This window comes from Ailuropoda melanoleuca, chromosome 1 (assembly GCF_002007445.2).
Source record: "Ailuropoda melanoleuca isolate Jingjing chromosome 1, ASM200744v2, whole genome shotgun sequence".
Taxonomy (NCBI): Eukaryota; Metazoa; Chordata; class Mammalia; order Carnivora; family Ursidae; genus Ailuropoda; species Ailuropoda melanoleuca.
In genome coordinates, this window is record NC_048218.1 from 163,756,623 (window position 1) to 163,773,432 (window position 16,810).

Genomic DNA, 16,810 nt, shown 5'->3' on the forward strand with positions numbered 1-16,810 from the left:
TTATAGAACTACAATTTTAGAGAATTAACCAAATATGTATACTGTTCCTCCTCCTAAATGATCCCAAGGATATAATCAAATTTAGGATTCATTGAATCCAAGCAACCATAAACCTTTGACAAACTAAGGCATAGATTTTTTGGTACCATTTACGTCTCTATCAGAAGACCCACCCACCCACTGCCTAGACTCCTTCAATGTGCATTTATTGCCAGTAGCTATAAAGCAGCAAATTACAGTAAGATAAGAATCATGGAACTTTTATATTAACTGAATCAAGCTTTCTGTATTTCCAAGATATACCAAAAAAAAAATATTTCCTCAAATACAGCATCTTTCAGATTTAGGGCTCACATTGCATGTTGTATTTGCCTAGATTTAAGTAATTCATAGGTAACTATAGAGGAATTAGCAAAAGTGATTAAAGACTACTAGTTACTACTAGAACTGCTACTGAAATAAGGTTCCCTTCCCCCCCTTTTCAGGGCATCTCACTTGGAGAGATTTTTCCAGGAAATATCAATGATGGCATGAATTCTTCAACACATAATGTAAACTTTAGCCAGGCTATAAGTCATGATGTGAATCTCCATGAGGCCATGTTGCTGTGTCCTAACACTACTTTTAGAAGAGAACCAGTAGCAAGGACTTCACAACCACAAGAACCACTTCTGCAATTAAATTCTCATACTACCAATCCTGAACAGACCCTTCCTGGAACTAATCTGACAGGACTTCTTCCCCTTGTTGGCAATCAGATGAGGAATCTAACAAGTCAAGATCTTCTACATGACCTTGATATAAATATATTTGATGAGATAAATTTAATGTCTTTGGCCACAGAAGGTTTTGATCCAATGGAAATGTCTCAGCTTTTTGAAGAACCAGATTCTGATTCTGGGCTTTCCTTAAATTCAAGCCACAATAGTACCTCTGTCACCAAGTCTAATTCCTCTCACTGTGTATGTGAAGATGGCGCTACAGGTTCTAATAGTGACCTTCAATCTTTCCCCCATGATTTGGAAGGGGCTGTAGGTGGCTACTGCCCACAGCCCAGTAAGCTTTGTCCCATGGATCATAGGAGTGACTCTGGCTTTCATGGGGATCTTGCATTTCAACACATATTTCATAACCACACTTATCACCTACAGCCAAGTGCTCTAGAATCCACCTCTAGGTCTTTTTCACGCCATGGGAAGTCACCGAAAATAAGTCAGTACCTTAATGACACAGACAGAAACCTAAGCCGTGATGAGCAGCGTGCTAAGGCTCTGCATATCCCTTTCTCTGTAGATGAAATCGTCCGTATGCCCGTTGATTCTTTCAACAACATGCTAAGCAGGCACTATCTGACAGATTTACAAGTGTCACTCATCCGTGATATCAGAAGAAGAGGGAAAAATAAAGTTGCTGCTCAGAACTGTCGTAAACGCAAACTGGACATAATTCTGAATCTTGAAGATGATTTATGTAACTTGCAAGCCAAGAAGGAAATCCTCAAGAGAGAACGAGCTCAGTATAACAAAGCTATTAACACAATGAAACAAAAACTGCATGACCTTTATCATGATGTTTTTAGTAGGTTAAGAGACAATGAAGGTAGGCCAGTCAATCCAAACCAGTATGTTCTTCAGTGCGGCCAAGATGGAAGTGTTCTGATTGTACCTAAGGAACTGGTGACCTCAGGCCACAAAAAGGAAAACCGTAAAGGAAAAAGAAAGTGAGAAGAAACTGAAGGTGGATTCCGTTAAGATGTATAAGGTATCAAACTGATACATGGCCACAAAACTGCTTCAAAGTTTGGCTCAAGTATTAAATATCTTTTACTACTCCTACTCGAATCACTCAGGACTACATTTTGAAGTTTTTATGGCCACGTCTGTGGGAAATTTTGGGAAGCCACAACTTTTCATCAAGTCTGACTGCATTTGTATGCAGGACTCAAAATACGTACAAAAAACAGGGTGACATGAAAACCTGACAGGAGAAGTCCAGTAACATGGTCCCTTCAAAGAGCAAACATTGGATGTAAATTATTTTTAAACATTTTGGTTTTTATGACTTGAAATGCAATGTTAATTTAGCTTAAGTTTTTAGTTTTTTAGCACTGAAGTAATTAGCACTGAATATATGGAGTCTTACAACTTTCTGTGGAAATAAATTTTATATTTGAATTTGTATAATTTTCTTATATAAAATTTAGCCATATGTATTTGTTCTCCACAAAACCCACATTCAGGAATACAGGTGATACACATAGCCAGTAAGAGCACACAGTGTGGATTTTAATACCTGCATAAGAATCTATCAGAGTCACCCCCTTCGACTTACCCAACTTCTAAACCAAGATGCCAAGCAACAAAATTGGGGCTTCAATGCCTAAGGACAAAGACCTATACAGTTACAGAAGACTTCGCCTCTTCTAAGTAGAACAGAGCTACCTGCATACAGAGAAGTTACCTAGCAAGTTAAGCCAGCCTGTACAAATGATTGCACATCTAGAACATGGACCTCTCCTCCAAAGGGCCTCACGTTACAATGTGAAAACATTACATAAAAGAACACGAGCCAACAGTAGGGGAAGGGGGAAGTCAGTAGAGGAATATGGACTTTACAACCAAAAAACTGGAGTAACTGGAACCACATGAAAGACTCTTAAATGCTTAAAACAGGGAAAAAGATAAACATCTGGTTAAAAAACAAATGGATTTGAAAACGAACTAAATAGTTCTAGAAATAATGGCATTTGTAATGAAAGCTCAAAGAGCTTATTGCAACAGTAAGCTGGAGGTAATTTTATGGAAACGTTCAAGGTTTGGCAACATTAACATGAATACTTCTAGTGTAATGCTTAATTTCAAAATTAGAAGAGTTAATGTAGTCTAGATTTTTATACTAAAAGCTTTTATAAACAGAGCCTAGGCATTTCTTTCAAAACTAGATTTTGCCCAACAAAAAAGGCCCTAGACAGTTATTCTAGTCAGTTTTATACAGTAACTTACACTGGCTTTTTGTAAGAGAATACAGATTGTGATTGTAACTTGATTTCAGCTGCACAGAGGGCACATTTCCACAGAAATTACTTTAAATCTACAATTTAAACGTCCACAGTACCAACTTTACAAGCAGCTTTATCCACCCAATTGCTAACCCTTCTAAAACTGCATTATCCTCAAATCCCTGAAAACAGCAAGCACCACAATTAACTATACACCAGACGTATTATATAGGGTAAATAGGGACCTAAGAAGGGGGACTTAAGACATTCACCATAACCGAAGCTTGCAACAATAGTTTGCATCTGGAAAATCGGTAGGCTTCAGAGCATGTAAACTTGAGCTGCTTACTCTAGGATACACCAGTTTCAGCAGTGGAAATTCCACACTAAGATTTTAGTCTAAATTCCCTTGCAGATTGGACACCCAAGGATGACTAAAATGTTCTACCCAGTGATCTAAAATATAGGTTATCCTGGAGTTCAGAAAGATAGGTGAATGTTAGCGAATAGAATCTATTCAGCTGCAGATCCAAAATGCTCACTTAGCTATCTCACCCATTCCTTAAACCACTATTCAGTCCAGTTACTCTGAACAAGACATGGTTATGCAGTCAAGACTGTGAACTGAGAAACAACATATTGAAACAGGGTTTTCAGGGATGGGATGTGACCTCATACCTCCAGTACATTCCCAAGTTGTTTGGTATACAGTTTACAAATGCAAATTTCAAGGGGGATCAGTAATGCTTACTCTAAAGAACTAATTAATTAACCCTTGGCTGCTTTTAAAGACTTTCTGGTGGGCACCCCTTCCGCTCTTGAATCTGCAGTAGACAGGCCCAAACTTACATCCCAGTTTGAATTGGTCCCAACAGGAAATTAGTCTTACCTTTTTCACCTATGGGGAACAATTGTTAATCCTGAAGTTATTCCTATTACAAAGTTACGAAGTGAAGCAATCTGGTCCACCAGCCAGATTCTCAGTATCTCATTTTTCCTTTTCTGCATAAAGCCTTCATATTTCAAAAGTAGCCATCAACAGGCATCCATGTTGAACCACCTTACAAATGAAATTAGATTTTCAAGTGTATATAATCTCCATGCAACATGTACTAAAGAATGTCTGGATAATTTGGGTCCCTCTCAAGGCTGGCTTCAGTTCAGCAAGGAACTTTAGAATACAGCAGTCAGAAAATGCAATTTGCACACATCCAAGCCCTAGAACGAAACGTCAGCCTAATCACAGTACATGTATTAGAACTTAAATGCTTTTTATACATCTGGATCAATCTTAATTTCCCCCTTCTAGCACCCTCAGAGATGAATTTGCCCCTTTCTTGGGTAGTCTACTCACCTCACTGGTTTGACCAGTCACCAAAAAGTGTTACATCTAAGTGATCGACGCAGTAATAAACAGTGGTGTCATTAAAACTGAATGGGGTTTATCAACCATCTAGGTACAGTCATTCCAAAGCTCAAAGATCTGATTTACATAAAATTTTGTGAAGAGCATGTTATCTATTTTTAGTATATTGGGATTAGTGTTTTCTACCTTTTTGGAAAGGAACCCACACTTGTGAACTACTAATTGTCATTACTAAAGAACAGAAACAGGATTTAAGTTTTCTTAAATTAACTCAGTACTCTGAACACTTAGTACGAATTATAATTCCTTTCATACCATCTTAGCTTGTATTCATACACCAGTTATTGAAAACCTTACATGTGATAGAACCAGTTTCAAAAACTTCCAGTAAAGATTAACACTCTAACATGGAAGCCAGCCCTCAGTATGGCTCCCAATGATGCTAGCTTCTCAGTAGTCATACAAGTAAACCCCTTCCATCCACATGTGACCATTAGAATACAAGGTACTACTTTCCAAATATTGATCCTACTGGGAGGGTTTTGATTGCTCCAATAGCTCAGTATAGAAAAAAAAATAGCCAGCCCCAACTTGCCAGCCCTGTCTTAGTGAAGCTTTTCCTAACTGCAGCCTTGAGCTTCAGCAAGAATCAGATAGCTAAGTTGTTTTCAAGTTGTTGACCTGAAAATACCGTGTAAAGTAACAAATTCACTGGTGCTCCAAATCCTTAAGTACTGAGGTGTAGGATTAAGCCTGATATAGAAATATAAACGCTTCATACGCGAAAAAAATGTTACTTCGTTTCGAAAACTTTTGAACTACTTTAAACCTCAAGTTCTAACAGAAAATTAACAGCTCCAATATACAACATACACACAGGGAAATGCCTATGTTGATTACTCAACATTACCTACTTAGTTGCAGTTAAGTCAGATCATTTCAGCCTATTGTGTATTAAATTTTTAATTTGTCCGATTAAGGGGTGGGTACTTCAGGTTATGGTGTTATACCAACTTCATTTACCTTCTCAGTTCGACTTCTTGGTAGAGCTGCATTTTGAAACCTTCAAATATATATTTAACCTGCTTTTCGTACTCTAAAGTTTACAGTTGCTGGACCCATCTACTGTATTTTAAGCAAGTAACAGCTTAGCTCATCTTCTGTTAATCATCAGTTTGACTTACCTGCAAGTTACCTCATTATCAAACCCCCCCCAAAAAATGTTAATCTTACTATGTATATTTCCTGTTATCTTTCATTGTTTCAGGTAAATATGTACAAGTAAAAAAGCCATTGCTTGTTCAATTCTGTCCACCATATTTAAACCTTTAAAAAGACAACCACTGAAAATCAGTTAAAATGCATATAAAGGTAATTTGACATTTGAGAAAAGCTACCATGACAGATTGTCTCAGTGCTTTGCAGTCACATTATTGGGACCACTCCAGCTGTTTAAAATATTTGTAACAACGCCACCAGCAATGTTAAACATACACGGTAAAGCCAGAAAACTAGAGCAGTATTCAAACGCTGAATGTACAGTAAATAAAGAATAGCATTTTATTAGGGACAGCCAATAATGTCCACAATGCTTTTCTTAGTCTTTGACTATCAATACTGAAAAATGGCAATATGCATAGCTTTGTGAAACTGCTTTAAAAATCTAGGGGATGGCAATCTTTTAGACAACTGAATGTTTATAGAACAAGATTCACACATTTTATGTGTAAACATTACACCAAGTATTTGAATACAAAAGTGTTTATTTTATAAACTTTATATTTAAAATAGAATTTTTATCTCTCTACTCACAAAACCTAGTTTAAAACATGATACATTTCTCTCTAGCTTACTTGATGTTATACTCGTTTACAAACAATACTCAATTTGTAATTGTTTTATATTAAGAACCTGTACTAAATGAAGTTTGTATTTTATCAGAAAACATTTCCCTTTAAACTTAAAAGTGCTTTTAAATGAAGGCACCAACAAGAACTACTTTCAGATGGTACAGAATTTCTTATTTCTTGAAGACTCTGTGGTTGACCACTTCTTCATTAGTTACCTGCAGCAAGACACCTTCCTGCCAAAGGAAAAAAAAAGTATCTGAAGAAGTTTATCATGTTTGTCCAAAGAACCTAAATAACTTCAGTGGTGGTCTTAGGATCAAAGAAGACTCACTGGTGCATACAGTAGAATATGCCCTGATTATCACATTCCTGAAAAGGCAATAAAGCCAGGCAAATCAAACTCTGATGACATTTAAGAATTTCAGCAGCCAACCTACATCTCTCCTATAAGGTAGGGGGTTGGGAAAGAATTACCACATTTAAACCCAAATATTTAGTACTGGATACATACAGGATTTATAACGTAGACACTTTATTCGTAGGTAAACTATCATCTGGAAATAGTTTCAACCATTTTACCCTACCTTCTCCTGAGCCTGATCAGCATGTAAAACTAGAACAACCATATAACAGAAGAACAAAATGTCTTTATTTTTAATAAAAACCACTAGTTCACTCAAAATGCTTGATCCAAGAAATGTGAATACACAAGGGTGTAATGATGGGTACTTTCATGATTTATTGAACTTGCAGCCTAACTTTTACCTACCATTTTACTACCAACACCACTGAAGGAACCAAGAAAAGCTTTATTAATGATCACTTGGCTTGCGCCTCAGCTGTTGAAATGAAGCACTTTACAGTCTTTGTGGCAGCAGAATATACTTGTCCATGGTTCATATCAATGCTAAAATTCCAGCAGGGAAAAAAATGATATGTTAAGCACCTGAATCTTCATAGAGGGGGAGGGGGGTGGGAAAGAAGGAAAAAAGGGGGGGGGGAACAACCAAAATAATTTAAGTAAATGACAGATTGGAAAACAGGGTTTTAAGATTATTCTCTTGAGTTTATAAATTGTTAAACTCAAATTTATAGCTATGTTAAACTACATAAGAACCACTATACTGAAAGACCATTGAAGAGTAGTATTAGTTTATCTTTTGGGGAGGAAAATTAAGAAAGGAAAAGTAAATAAGATCTTACCTAAAGAAGTTTAACTGAAGCTTAGAACTATTTTGCTCTACACCCTCAGCTTTCGTTGTCATCCTTATAAACTACTGTAGTTAAAGCTTTGTAGAAACAGCACAGTTTTTTAAGACTGGCTGAACTTAGTAGCCGTCAAGAGTTCTCTTGTACTAGACCTGTATCCCTGAAGAGTACCTCGCTGGGGTTATTTCCTTTCCTTGCATTGAAGAAGCAGCATCTAAAAGATCTAAAAAGGTGTTTCTCTTTGCAGAGATATCCCTTAAGTTATCTAGATAATTTAATCCTGATGAATTGCAGACAACACACTTATATCTGACCAGCATTTATCTTACACAAATATAACAACAGCTTTGCAATGGACCTTAATTATACTACCCACTCCTTAACTTATTTAAAATAAAAAGTCTATAATTACACAATTTCCTTTAGAATTATTTTATTAAATCATAAATGTACAACAGCTTCTTAACTCTACACACGCACTTAAATTTTTTTAAAGGAAAAAACGTTATGTCTTATTACACCATGATCCTGGCTAATAGCTTTTCAAAACTTTGAGAAAAATCTTAAAAAAGGTTTCACATGTCACCTGAAACTTACAAATTTAACATTATCAAAGAAGGAATGCTTCTACACTCTTACAAAGACCACTAGAAAGAAACAACAATTAAAAAGCTAAGAAACTGTCTCAAAGGCATTTTTTTTTACAATCCTTCCTCCACAGTAAGGTAATGTTATTAAATAATCCAATCCATTCACAAAATGGCTCTCTGCATCTGCTCTGGTGTCTTCTGCCATATCACTGCATATTTATGCATGACTGAGATAAGAGTTTCCTTAACATTGTTATTTCGATAACCTGAAGCTGTTCTGTTACCTCTGGGCTCTCATCCTCTCCTATTTATACAGTGAAGCCTGTTTCAACAGAAGTAAAGAGTAAAAAAAAAATAGGTTATGAAATTATCCATCTAACCAGATTTTAAGGAAAGATAACATGATCCTAAAAAGCTTTTACTCCTGGCAGCTAGATCTCCCAAGACAGTAATAATGTAAAACTCAAAAGCTACTTACCCATGGCAAATAGGAAGAAGCTCAATATCGGCTTCTCCCTCCATAACCCCCACTTCCTCCACTGCCTCCAGGACCATAGTTTCCTAGAAACAGCAAGAGAAAGCAAACTTACTTCCATTTTCCATTAAGAAGCGTAATATGATCTATAGTTGATCTCTATTTTATAGATCTAGACTCCTTGAAACACACAGCTCATAACCTGTTAGTTGCTGATAGTTAACCTACTACTTGGGAGATCAATTATCCAGACTCACAAAGTTTCATTTTGCCCTTTACACTTATAAACACTTTACTGTGGCTATTCCTTTAGAGGGTTGTCTACCACAATCATTGGAGTCAGTACCGGGTTACATAAGAGGCATAAAACATTGGTTTAGTACTACTACAAACTTTCTCAAGTCCTTAAACATACTTTTAGTAAATAATACCAAATTTTTATTCAATTAACTTTCAAAAAGAGAATTCCTACAACTTTACACAACTTGTAATGTGCTTAATCTTCTTTGGCTTTTTCTTAGGGAGTAATCAGCCAAGGAAAAAGATGCCCATCTTAAATGTCTAACCTACTTTCCCAAGTCCTAAATATTTTATACCACTGAATATCCCACCATTTCAGTTAACAGTGCATTACAATGCAAGTGTTACTCAAACTAGCAATCAGAATGTCTTCCATTCTTAAAGTCATGAAAGAGTATCCTTTAATCACAAAATTTAAAACAATCTAATAAATTACCTCCACCGTATGGTCCCCCCATGTTCCTGCTACCACCAAAGTTTCCACTCTTCATTGGACCATAGTTAGAGGGTTGTTGGTTATAATTTCCAAAATCATTGTAATTTCCACTTCCGTAATTTCCTGTGAAAAAATTGGAATAGGTTTTTGCACAGTGACCTTCAAAATAACATATTCAAGCATTAAACCAGCAAAACATAGTAAGCATATTTAGGACAAATCTCCCACAAAAACAATCATCAGCATAAATGCAAGATACCTATCTACAACTCTACAGTTTTTAAGACAACTGACAACATTGAAATGCAAAATCTCATGTGTTAAAGTCATTAATTCCAATCCATATTCCCACATAAAGGTTGCAGGTGAATTTATTACCTCCTCCATAGTTGTCATAACCACCTCCGTAGCCCCCACCCTGGTTGCCATATCCAGGTCCTCCACCACCATATCCTCCTCTTCCTCCTCCATAACCAGGGCTACCTCCAAAATTGCCACCTATTATAAAATAAGCTTTAAGTAATTACTTAATATTTTCAATGGCATTTGAACTGTCTTATCACACCCATTTCCAGCTTTCCAAAACACATATTCTTATAAACAAAATATTTGCTCTATGAAATCTCTTCCTTAATAGCCTCAAGGGCAGTATAGAGTACCTATCCTTGGTAAACATTTAGGGGCAGGGAGCACCTGTTCACAAACTGGATAAAAACCTTTACAGAGACAAACACAATGCCACAGCTCTCCCCTGACAGCAAAGATATTAAAGGTTCTCTTGACGATATCTTGAAACAGTTACATTTTTTTAAGAATTGTAGGGGCAGACAAGAGGCATAGGCTAGCGGAACAAAAAAAAAAAAGCCACACACCCCTACTGGTCCAAAAGATTAAATTCCAAGGTTGTTTTGAATTCCCGTGTCTCTTAAATAATAAGCCCACTACACCCTTTTTCTGAGTAGAAATGGGGGGAGGACCAGAAATTAGCAAACTTGCATGTATTCAAAAACATAAAATGACAGTTTCCAATTATTGAAATGCAAGAACTCGTCTTTCTCGTAATACCAAATTAGTATTTGGATTTCAAAGCAAAATTGATACAGGATATAGGATTAACTTAATCATGTTCAAGTAGTGGCAAAACCAGCATTCAGGTCTATTACTACCTCACAGTTTCTAATATCCCATTCTTATTAGGACATTTGTCAGCAAGTATTAAAAACTTTTCTGTACTCCAACAGAACATACACTGAATACATCACTTGTTATGGAACAGTGGCTCACAACTTTAGATGGGCCCAAGAATACAACTGTGTATTTTAGGAACTTCTTTCAGTTATTTATTTTTTAAACAAATTACCCTGGGGGACTTATCTTGGTAAGGGACTAATTTTAAGTTAACAGTTGACCTTAGTATCCTTCCCCTTTCATGTTGACCATAATCACATCTAGTGGGCTTTTTCAGGAAAACAGCATATAGAATACATCTAGATCTAATTCTTTGTCTGAGAAACAATGGGATAGCATGACAGCATCTTTAAATTCTCTATGAAATCCCTCCTAAATGATTTTGCAACTGGTACCTATACCTACAAGCAAAAATACTCTTTCCATAAGATATAAAACTAAGATGCAAACTATGAAGGAAGGAACAGCCAAATAACTGAACCACTAGCACCTAAGCCCTTTACAAAGAGTAAAATGCAAAACGTTAAAAAATATATATATATATTTAACTATACAAATCCACAGTGCTTGTATCTTTAAGTCACAAACTAAAATGCAGGAAAAACTGACCTCCAGGTCCTCCTCCATACCCATTATAGCCATCCCCAAATCCACGACCACTTCCATATCCATCTGTTAGAGACAGGAAAAAAAATTTTTATTATTATACCCTGTTCACCCTAGTTTTAATTTCTTACCCTCCTTTCCTCTGCATTCTTTATTAATACCTCTAAATGAAAATTATTAGAAACCACCCTCCTTGTGCTAGAACAGTGGTGTTACCTTCTTAAAATACAAAAGTGTATGTATATAATTAAATCTCATTAAGAATAACCAAGTCCAGGGTTGGACTTAGCAACACTCAATTTTAAGAGATTCCATTTATTTATAAGAATGACACTGGATGGGGGCAGCAGGTTTTTCTGTTGGCACTTCATCACATTAGTAATTTAAATCTATCTGAAGCCAGAAGATTTAACTGATACACACCTTTTAAAGCCTATACACAAAGCACCCACAGTATCTTCACTTCCATTCAGGGGTACCCTCTTTTTTTTAAGCTAGCTGCAATATTGTTAACTTTTTTTTTTTTAAGGTTACTATCCTAAAAGGAACTCTGCGATTATCTTGGATTACAATTTGCAAGATTATGTTTTTAACTATAACCTCCTACCTGGCCAACCAATTTAGACTATCCCACCAGGATACAATCTACTTAAGTATTAGAATAACTTTAAAAAAATTAGATCGTATTTCCAGAATCTAAAACAAATTGAATCAATTTTTAATTGAGCATATGCACCCTTATAACACTCAGAACTCAAACTTACCAGATCCTCCTCTAAAGTTACTTCCTGGTCCTGGTCCAAAATTTCCACCACCACCACGAGAATCTCCAAAACCAAAGTTGCCTGTAGCAAATGCCCAGGTTAGTAACAAGCATTTACTCCAGTAAGTTTTAAAAAAAATTAACAGGAGTTAAAAGTTACCTCCTCTTCCACTTCTAGAACTTTGGACTTCCTGCATTTCTTGTCTAGACAGAGCCTTTCTTACTTCTGCATTATGACCATTGATGGTATGGTATTTTTGCACTGCAATGAAAAGTTCACACTCCATTATATCAACACTATCAGTTAAAAAAACTTGCACAATCTACCTTTTAAAAAAAATTAACAAACCTACAACCTTATATATAGAGTCACACACCTACTACTTATAGACACTTACACACAATCTTATCCACAGGATCATGATCATCAAAGGTAACAAATCCAAAGCCTCTTTTCTTTCCAGACTGCCTATCGGTAATTATCTCAATGGTATCAATCTTCCCATATTCCTCGAAGTAATCTCTAAGATGATGTTCCTCAGTATCTTCTTTAATTCCACCAACAAACAGCTTCTTCACAGTTACATGAGCCCCTGGTTTTCCAGATTCCTAAAATGGGAGACAAATATCTTAACAGAAGAAACCAAAACATGATTGAAAGCACACTATCTGGGTATCAAAAACAGCCTATATCCTATGATAATGCATCAGACAGAGCAACAGCTTATGACTAAGAACCCAGTTTTTTCAAAAATATGCAAATCTAGGAAAATCAGAGTAGAAAACTGACAGCTTAAACAAGATACAAAATTTAGTTCTTTCAAAAGTTAGTTTAATCTTCAGTAGGACAGAATATTCTTCGCATTTATTGTACAAAGTTATATTTTGCTCACCTCTCTTGCAACAGCACGTTTTGGCTCAACCACTCTCCCATCAATTGAATGAGGTCTTGCAGCCATGGCAGCATCAACCTCAGCCATGGAGGAAAAAGTTACAAAACCAAATCCTCTTGATCTTTTGCTTGCAGGATCCCTCATAACCTTGAAACCAAAAGGGAAAACTTAAGCACCTCATTTCATTACTTATAATTACTAGCAATTTAGAAGACTAGCAGTTTTCACAATGAACAAAGACATTAAAATAATTTTCTCCATATTTTACTCAACATCTTAAACACAGTAGCCCAACAGCTGAAAGACTAGTATCTGCAGACACTTATATAACGTACCACACAGTCTGTAAGTTTTCCCCATTGCTCATAGTAGTTCCTCAAACTTTCTTCTGTGGTTTCAAAGCTCAAGCCACCAATAAAGAGTTTACGGAACTGTTCCTTTTCTCTCTGCAAAGGAAAACACCATTTCAATTTTTATTTACATTTCCTCTTTGTATACAGGAAATTAAATTCTTAAATATGAGGTGACCTGCTGGCAGAGTACCTTTTTCCTCTCCAAAGGAACAGTTTCTAAAGTTTTCTGGGGGGGAAAAAAAAAACTTACATCAAATTTAAACCATATGTTAAACTGCATATTAGTTGTGTTACACCAAAAAAAATTGCCCCAGCTGATCTACACAAATTTCAAAGTCATTAATGCTTGATCTAAACTTACTTGACATTAAATTTTGGATAAATTTACCATCCCTTTATCTTACAACTTTCTGAAGAGAGAGGAATAAACCTATTCTTTGGTCATTGAAGGTTTAAAGGACTTTTATCAAACTTTGCATTCAATCCTATTGCCCAAAACAAAGAAACTGGCTTTTTAAAATACGCATTGTACATATACCGTCTTAACATAAAAACTGTTGGTTCTTTATTTATAACCCATAATTCACCATTTCAGGATTGTCAGTGACATTTCCTTTCCCTTTACTACTCCCTCTGGTGGCGATTCTAATGTAGCTCAATTAAAAAAAAAAAACCACATCACTGAGAAAAATCATTCTTTCCCCAAAGACCAACTCTCCATGGGGGGCGGGGGAGTGACTTAAACATCCAATAAATGTACCAAAAAATCCTTACAAAATCTGCCTCTTTCTTTTGAGCAAGGCACAAATGACTTTTATGACCAATGGTGGGTGTTTAGAGCTTCCAAAGTTTTTAAACATACCTGGTTTTTTTTCGTGGGCACCCTTATATTTGGTATTTACAGAATACAAAATAATCTGAATTATTACTGAACCATAAATGCAGTAAAATGTTTGCTGTAATCTCACTTTTCAAAAGCCTTTAAATGATCAGTTACCTACTCAGTAGTTTTGTATTACAATTTACACTTCATGGGGGGGGGGGAACACCCACAAAAACTCAGGTGTACTGGCCTTAATGGCCATCTGGCAAAATACGCAACACAAATGTCTCTAATTTCACAAGGGTGTGGGGGGAACCTGGGCTGAAAAATTTTAAGCCCCCTAAACCACCAAGCAAATATGCTGCATTAACAGCCCAGTATTTTTTGGCTGTCCGTTAAGAAAAGATGGGTTATACTGTTTTCAGAGAACTAGGTTAAAAAATTAAACTATTCAGAAACCAGAATAGGTCATAATGTACAGGAGCAACAATTATTAGTGTATAATACAAACCAAAGGTCAAATATTTTCCATGCAACAAGAAATACTTTATTAGCAAATAGTATTACAGCTCTCTAACTCCGTTCTATGGAGGTTTCTTCCTCCAGCAATGAAACTTCAGAACAGCTCAAAATATACAGTAATAAGCATTCAATTAGAGTTTTTTTTTAATCCCTGCACAGTTCTCATAATTTTGAAAATTTTTTTAAAGGTCAAAAAACTATCAAGCTCCTAAAACACTCGAATAGCTCGTTAAACGATTATCTGACATATTGGTATTTAAATTAAGCTTATCTAATTAACGTTAAATCGGTCTTTTACAACCCACATTATGCAGTTTAAAAAAAAAGAACATTTACAATAATTTTTACACATCGCTAACAAAAGGCAAAAACTCATTACTTACCTCAATTTTTTTCCAACTTACCCGATGTCCACTATCGATTACAAACAAAGTTATAAGCGTGCTTAAGGTCAAAGAAAATACCCAATCACCAATCAGGCCCCCTTCGCTTGAGACCTTATTCTTACCAATGTAATGATCAACCATCATAGCAAACATAGATGAGAAAAGCAAATAACAAAGTTCAAATACACAGTGGCCCAGCTGTTACTCGTAACGAAGGACTGAACCACGTTTTAACCAAAGAAATAAAGATAAAATCATTTTTCACTTTCCTCTTAACTTCTACCGTATAGCAAGAACCTGTTATTACCCAGTAAAAATTAAGTTTTCCAGAAAAAAATATTATTTAAAATATGAATTCTACAGTTCATTCTACAGTTCAAAAGAAATCCTTCAGGAAAATATAGAATTGTGAAACCAACACCCCCCCAACCACCTTCCCCACTGCCACCCACAGTCGGTACTAACTTAATGGCTCCCAATTTTTATTTTCTAAAAGTTTCCAGCGATTCAACCAGCTTTTCAATCACCGCAGACCCAGATGAAACCGTTACTCAAAAAAATAAAAAATAAAAAAATAAAAAACAAAAAAACCCCACGACGGCTGAAAAACAAAATATTCCCTTTGTAGTACGATTCGACTTAAAAACTGGGCCCGATACCCTCGGTGGTTAAGTTTTACCTCCTCTTAAACCGTGCGCACCAGCCCCGGGGAACCGACTCCCCCACCCGCCCGCTCTTCGGTGTGGCTTCTGAACGCAATGGCGCCATTTCATCGAGGGGAAGGGAAAGAGCCTCTAACGAGGTGCGCAGGACTTTTAAAGATCCAAGCTCACAAAACACTCGGAATCCACCTCGAAACGGCATGAAAACAGCCCGAAAAGAAAGAAAAATAGTTAACCACTTCTATTCTTCGATAAAGAAGTCAAACTAGCAGAATCCAGAGATTGAAAAGAAAAACGCTGCGAGGAAGGAAAGGAATGAAAATGGCGGCCGCCAAATCCGGTTCCCGGGAGAAGGGAGGGGGGGAGGGGGAGCTCCGCAGCCTTGCTCAGGAGAATCCGAAGCCCGCCGAAAAGCTCAGAAGCGGGGACGCCGGGGCCCCCAAATGAGCGTGCTTTGAAGAGGGAGTAAGAATTCCCGCCTCCGCGCCCCACTTTTCGCCGAAGGAGGGCTGCGTCCGCCATGTGGAAGTTCCCCATCCCCCACCCCCAGCAAAGGGAAATGGCGCCGGCAGGCTGAGGGTGGGGAAGGCACTGTTCAATCAGGCCTCCGCTAACGAACCCTCTTCAAAACTATCCTGAAACCAACCGCTTTTGAAGTGGCCCAATTTCACCGCTGCTCTCAGACGGAGGCGGGTGGCCGACTTCCACCGAGGCGCCAACGGCCTCGCCATGCCCTTTTCAATAACTCATTGATTTCAAACCCGTTACCTCCATCGCGGACTCAGTCGCTTCAGCCCGATTTCCCGCAGCCGAGCGAGATGAGAGAGATCTCCGCGGACGAACACGAACCGGACTCGTCCTGGCGCTGTAGTGAGAACTGCCGCTGCTCGAGAAACAACACCGCTAAGAGCACCTCCGCACGGGAGCCGGCGCTGCCGCTACTGCCGCTAGAGCCGCTGCCGCCGCTTTTCTAGAACCTTCCCCCCGACTAACGCGTCTTCCCCTACGTCAGGCCGTTGCGTAAACGCCCTAACCGCCGCCAATGGCGGGAACGCTCTACGCCCTCCTTACGCCAGGTACGTACTCCTCCCCCCTAGCAGCCAGTAGTAGTGCTTGACGTCACTTGCGTAAGTGGTCTCAGTGAATTGCGGAAGGCTCGAGTCCTGCGTATTTCTCTCTCATGGAATTGGGTCCAGCCCCCGCCTTAGCGCAGGGCAGGTGAGAAACGGTCGCGCAGTTTGAAATTAACGCTGTCGGGAGGAGCTTAAAGCACAGCCCTAAAGTCCAGCCCCCTCAACCAGGAGGTGGTCCCTGCAGCAAAGCCTCTAATAATCCGCGCCTCGCCCCCCGCCCCTGATCTCCCGCCAGAAAAATCTTTGTAGCCTCCCCC

At 37.7% G+C, this 16,810-nt stretch overlaps 2 protein-coding genes across 7 annotated transcripts in view; one reads left to right on the forward strand and one right to left on the reverse strand.

Moving 5' to 3' along the window:
• The window catches only part of NFE2L3 (nuclear factor, erythroid 2 like 3), a 34,215-nt gene extending 27,348 nt beyond the window's left edge, over positions 1-6,867 (forward strand). Inside the window, exon 4 of the mRNA XM_002912878.4 lies at positions 486-6,867. Coding sequence (XP_002912924.2) covers positions 486-1,724 — 1,239 coding nt within the window. The 3' untranslated portion in view covers positions 1,725-6,867. The remainder of the gene's footprint in view (positions 1-485) is intronic.
• On the reverse strand, positions 6,110-16,412 carry HNRNPA2B1 (heterogeneous nuclear ribonucleoprotein A2/B1). 6 transcript variants are annotated; one of them, XR_855695.3, is made up of 13 exons: positions 16,189-16,411; positions 13,218-13,253; positions 13,010-13,120; positions 12,675-12,821; positions 12,180-12,390; positions 11,942-12,043; positions 11,783-11,863; positions 11,022-11,084; positions 9,603-9,722; positions 9,225-9,347; positions 8,492-8,574; positions 6,984-7,121; positions 6,110-6,447 (listed from the first exon to the last, which is right to left on the reverse strand). XR_855695.3 is itself a non-coding variant. In XM_011223577.3 (12 exons), exons 1-11 carry the CDS (start codon positions 16,192-16,194, stop codon positions 8,513-8,515), a joined length of 1,062 nt encoding a protein of 353 aa, XP_011221879.1. In that variant the 5' UTR covers positions 16,195-16,411; the 3' UTR covers positions 6,110-6,447; positions 8,492-8,512. The 6 variants fall into 6 exon arrangements, 5 of the variants coding, with proteins under 5 accessions (XP_011221879.1, XP_034525329.1, XP_002912905.1 ...); XM_011223577.3 differs by lacking the exon at positions 6,984-7,121; XM_034669438.1 differs by lacking the exon at positions 6,110-6,447 and having other exon boundaries at positions 6,842-7,121.
• Between the last annotated feature and the right edge of the window lie 398 nt (positions 16,413-16,810).

Bases quoted from the DNA above. Each gene is read 5' to 3' on its own strand.
- HNRNPA2B1 (XM_011223577.3), bottom strand. The intron at 12,822-13,009 runs GTACGTTATATA...TTTGGTTTCAAG, and splicing joins GAAAACTTACAGACTGTGTG to GTTATGAGGGATCCTGCAAG. The intron at 11,085-11,782 runs GTAAGTTTGAGT...TGTCTCTAACAG, and splicing joins TAACTTTAGAGGAGGATCTG to ATGGATATGGAAGTGGTCGT.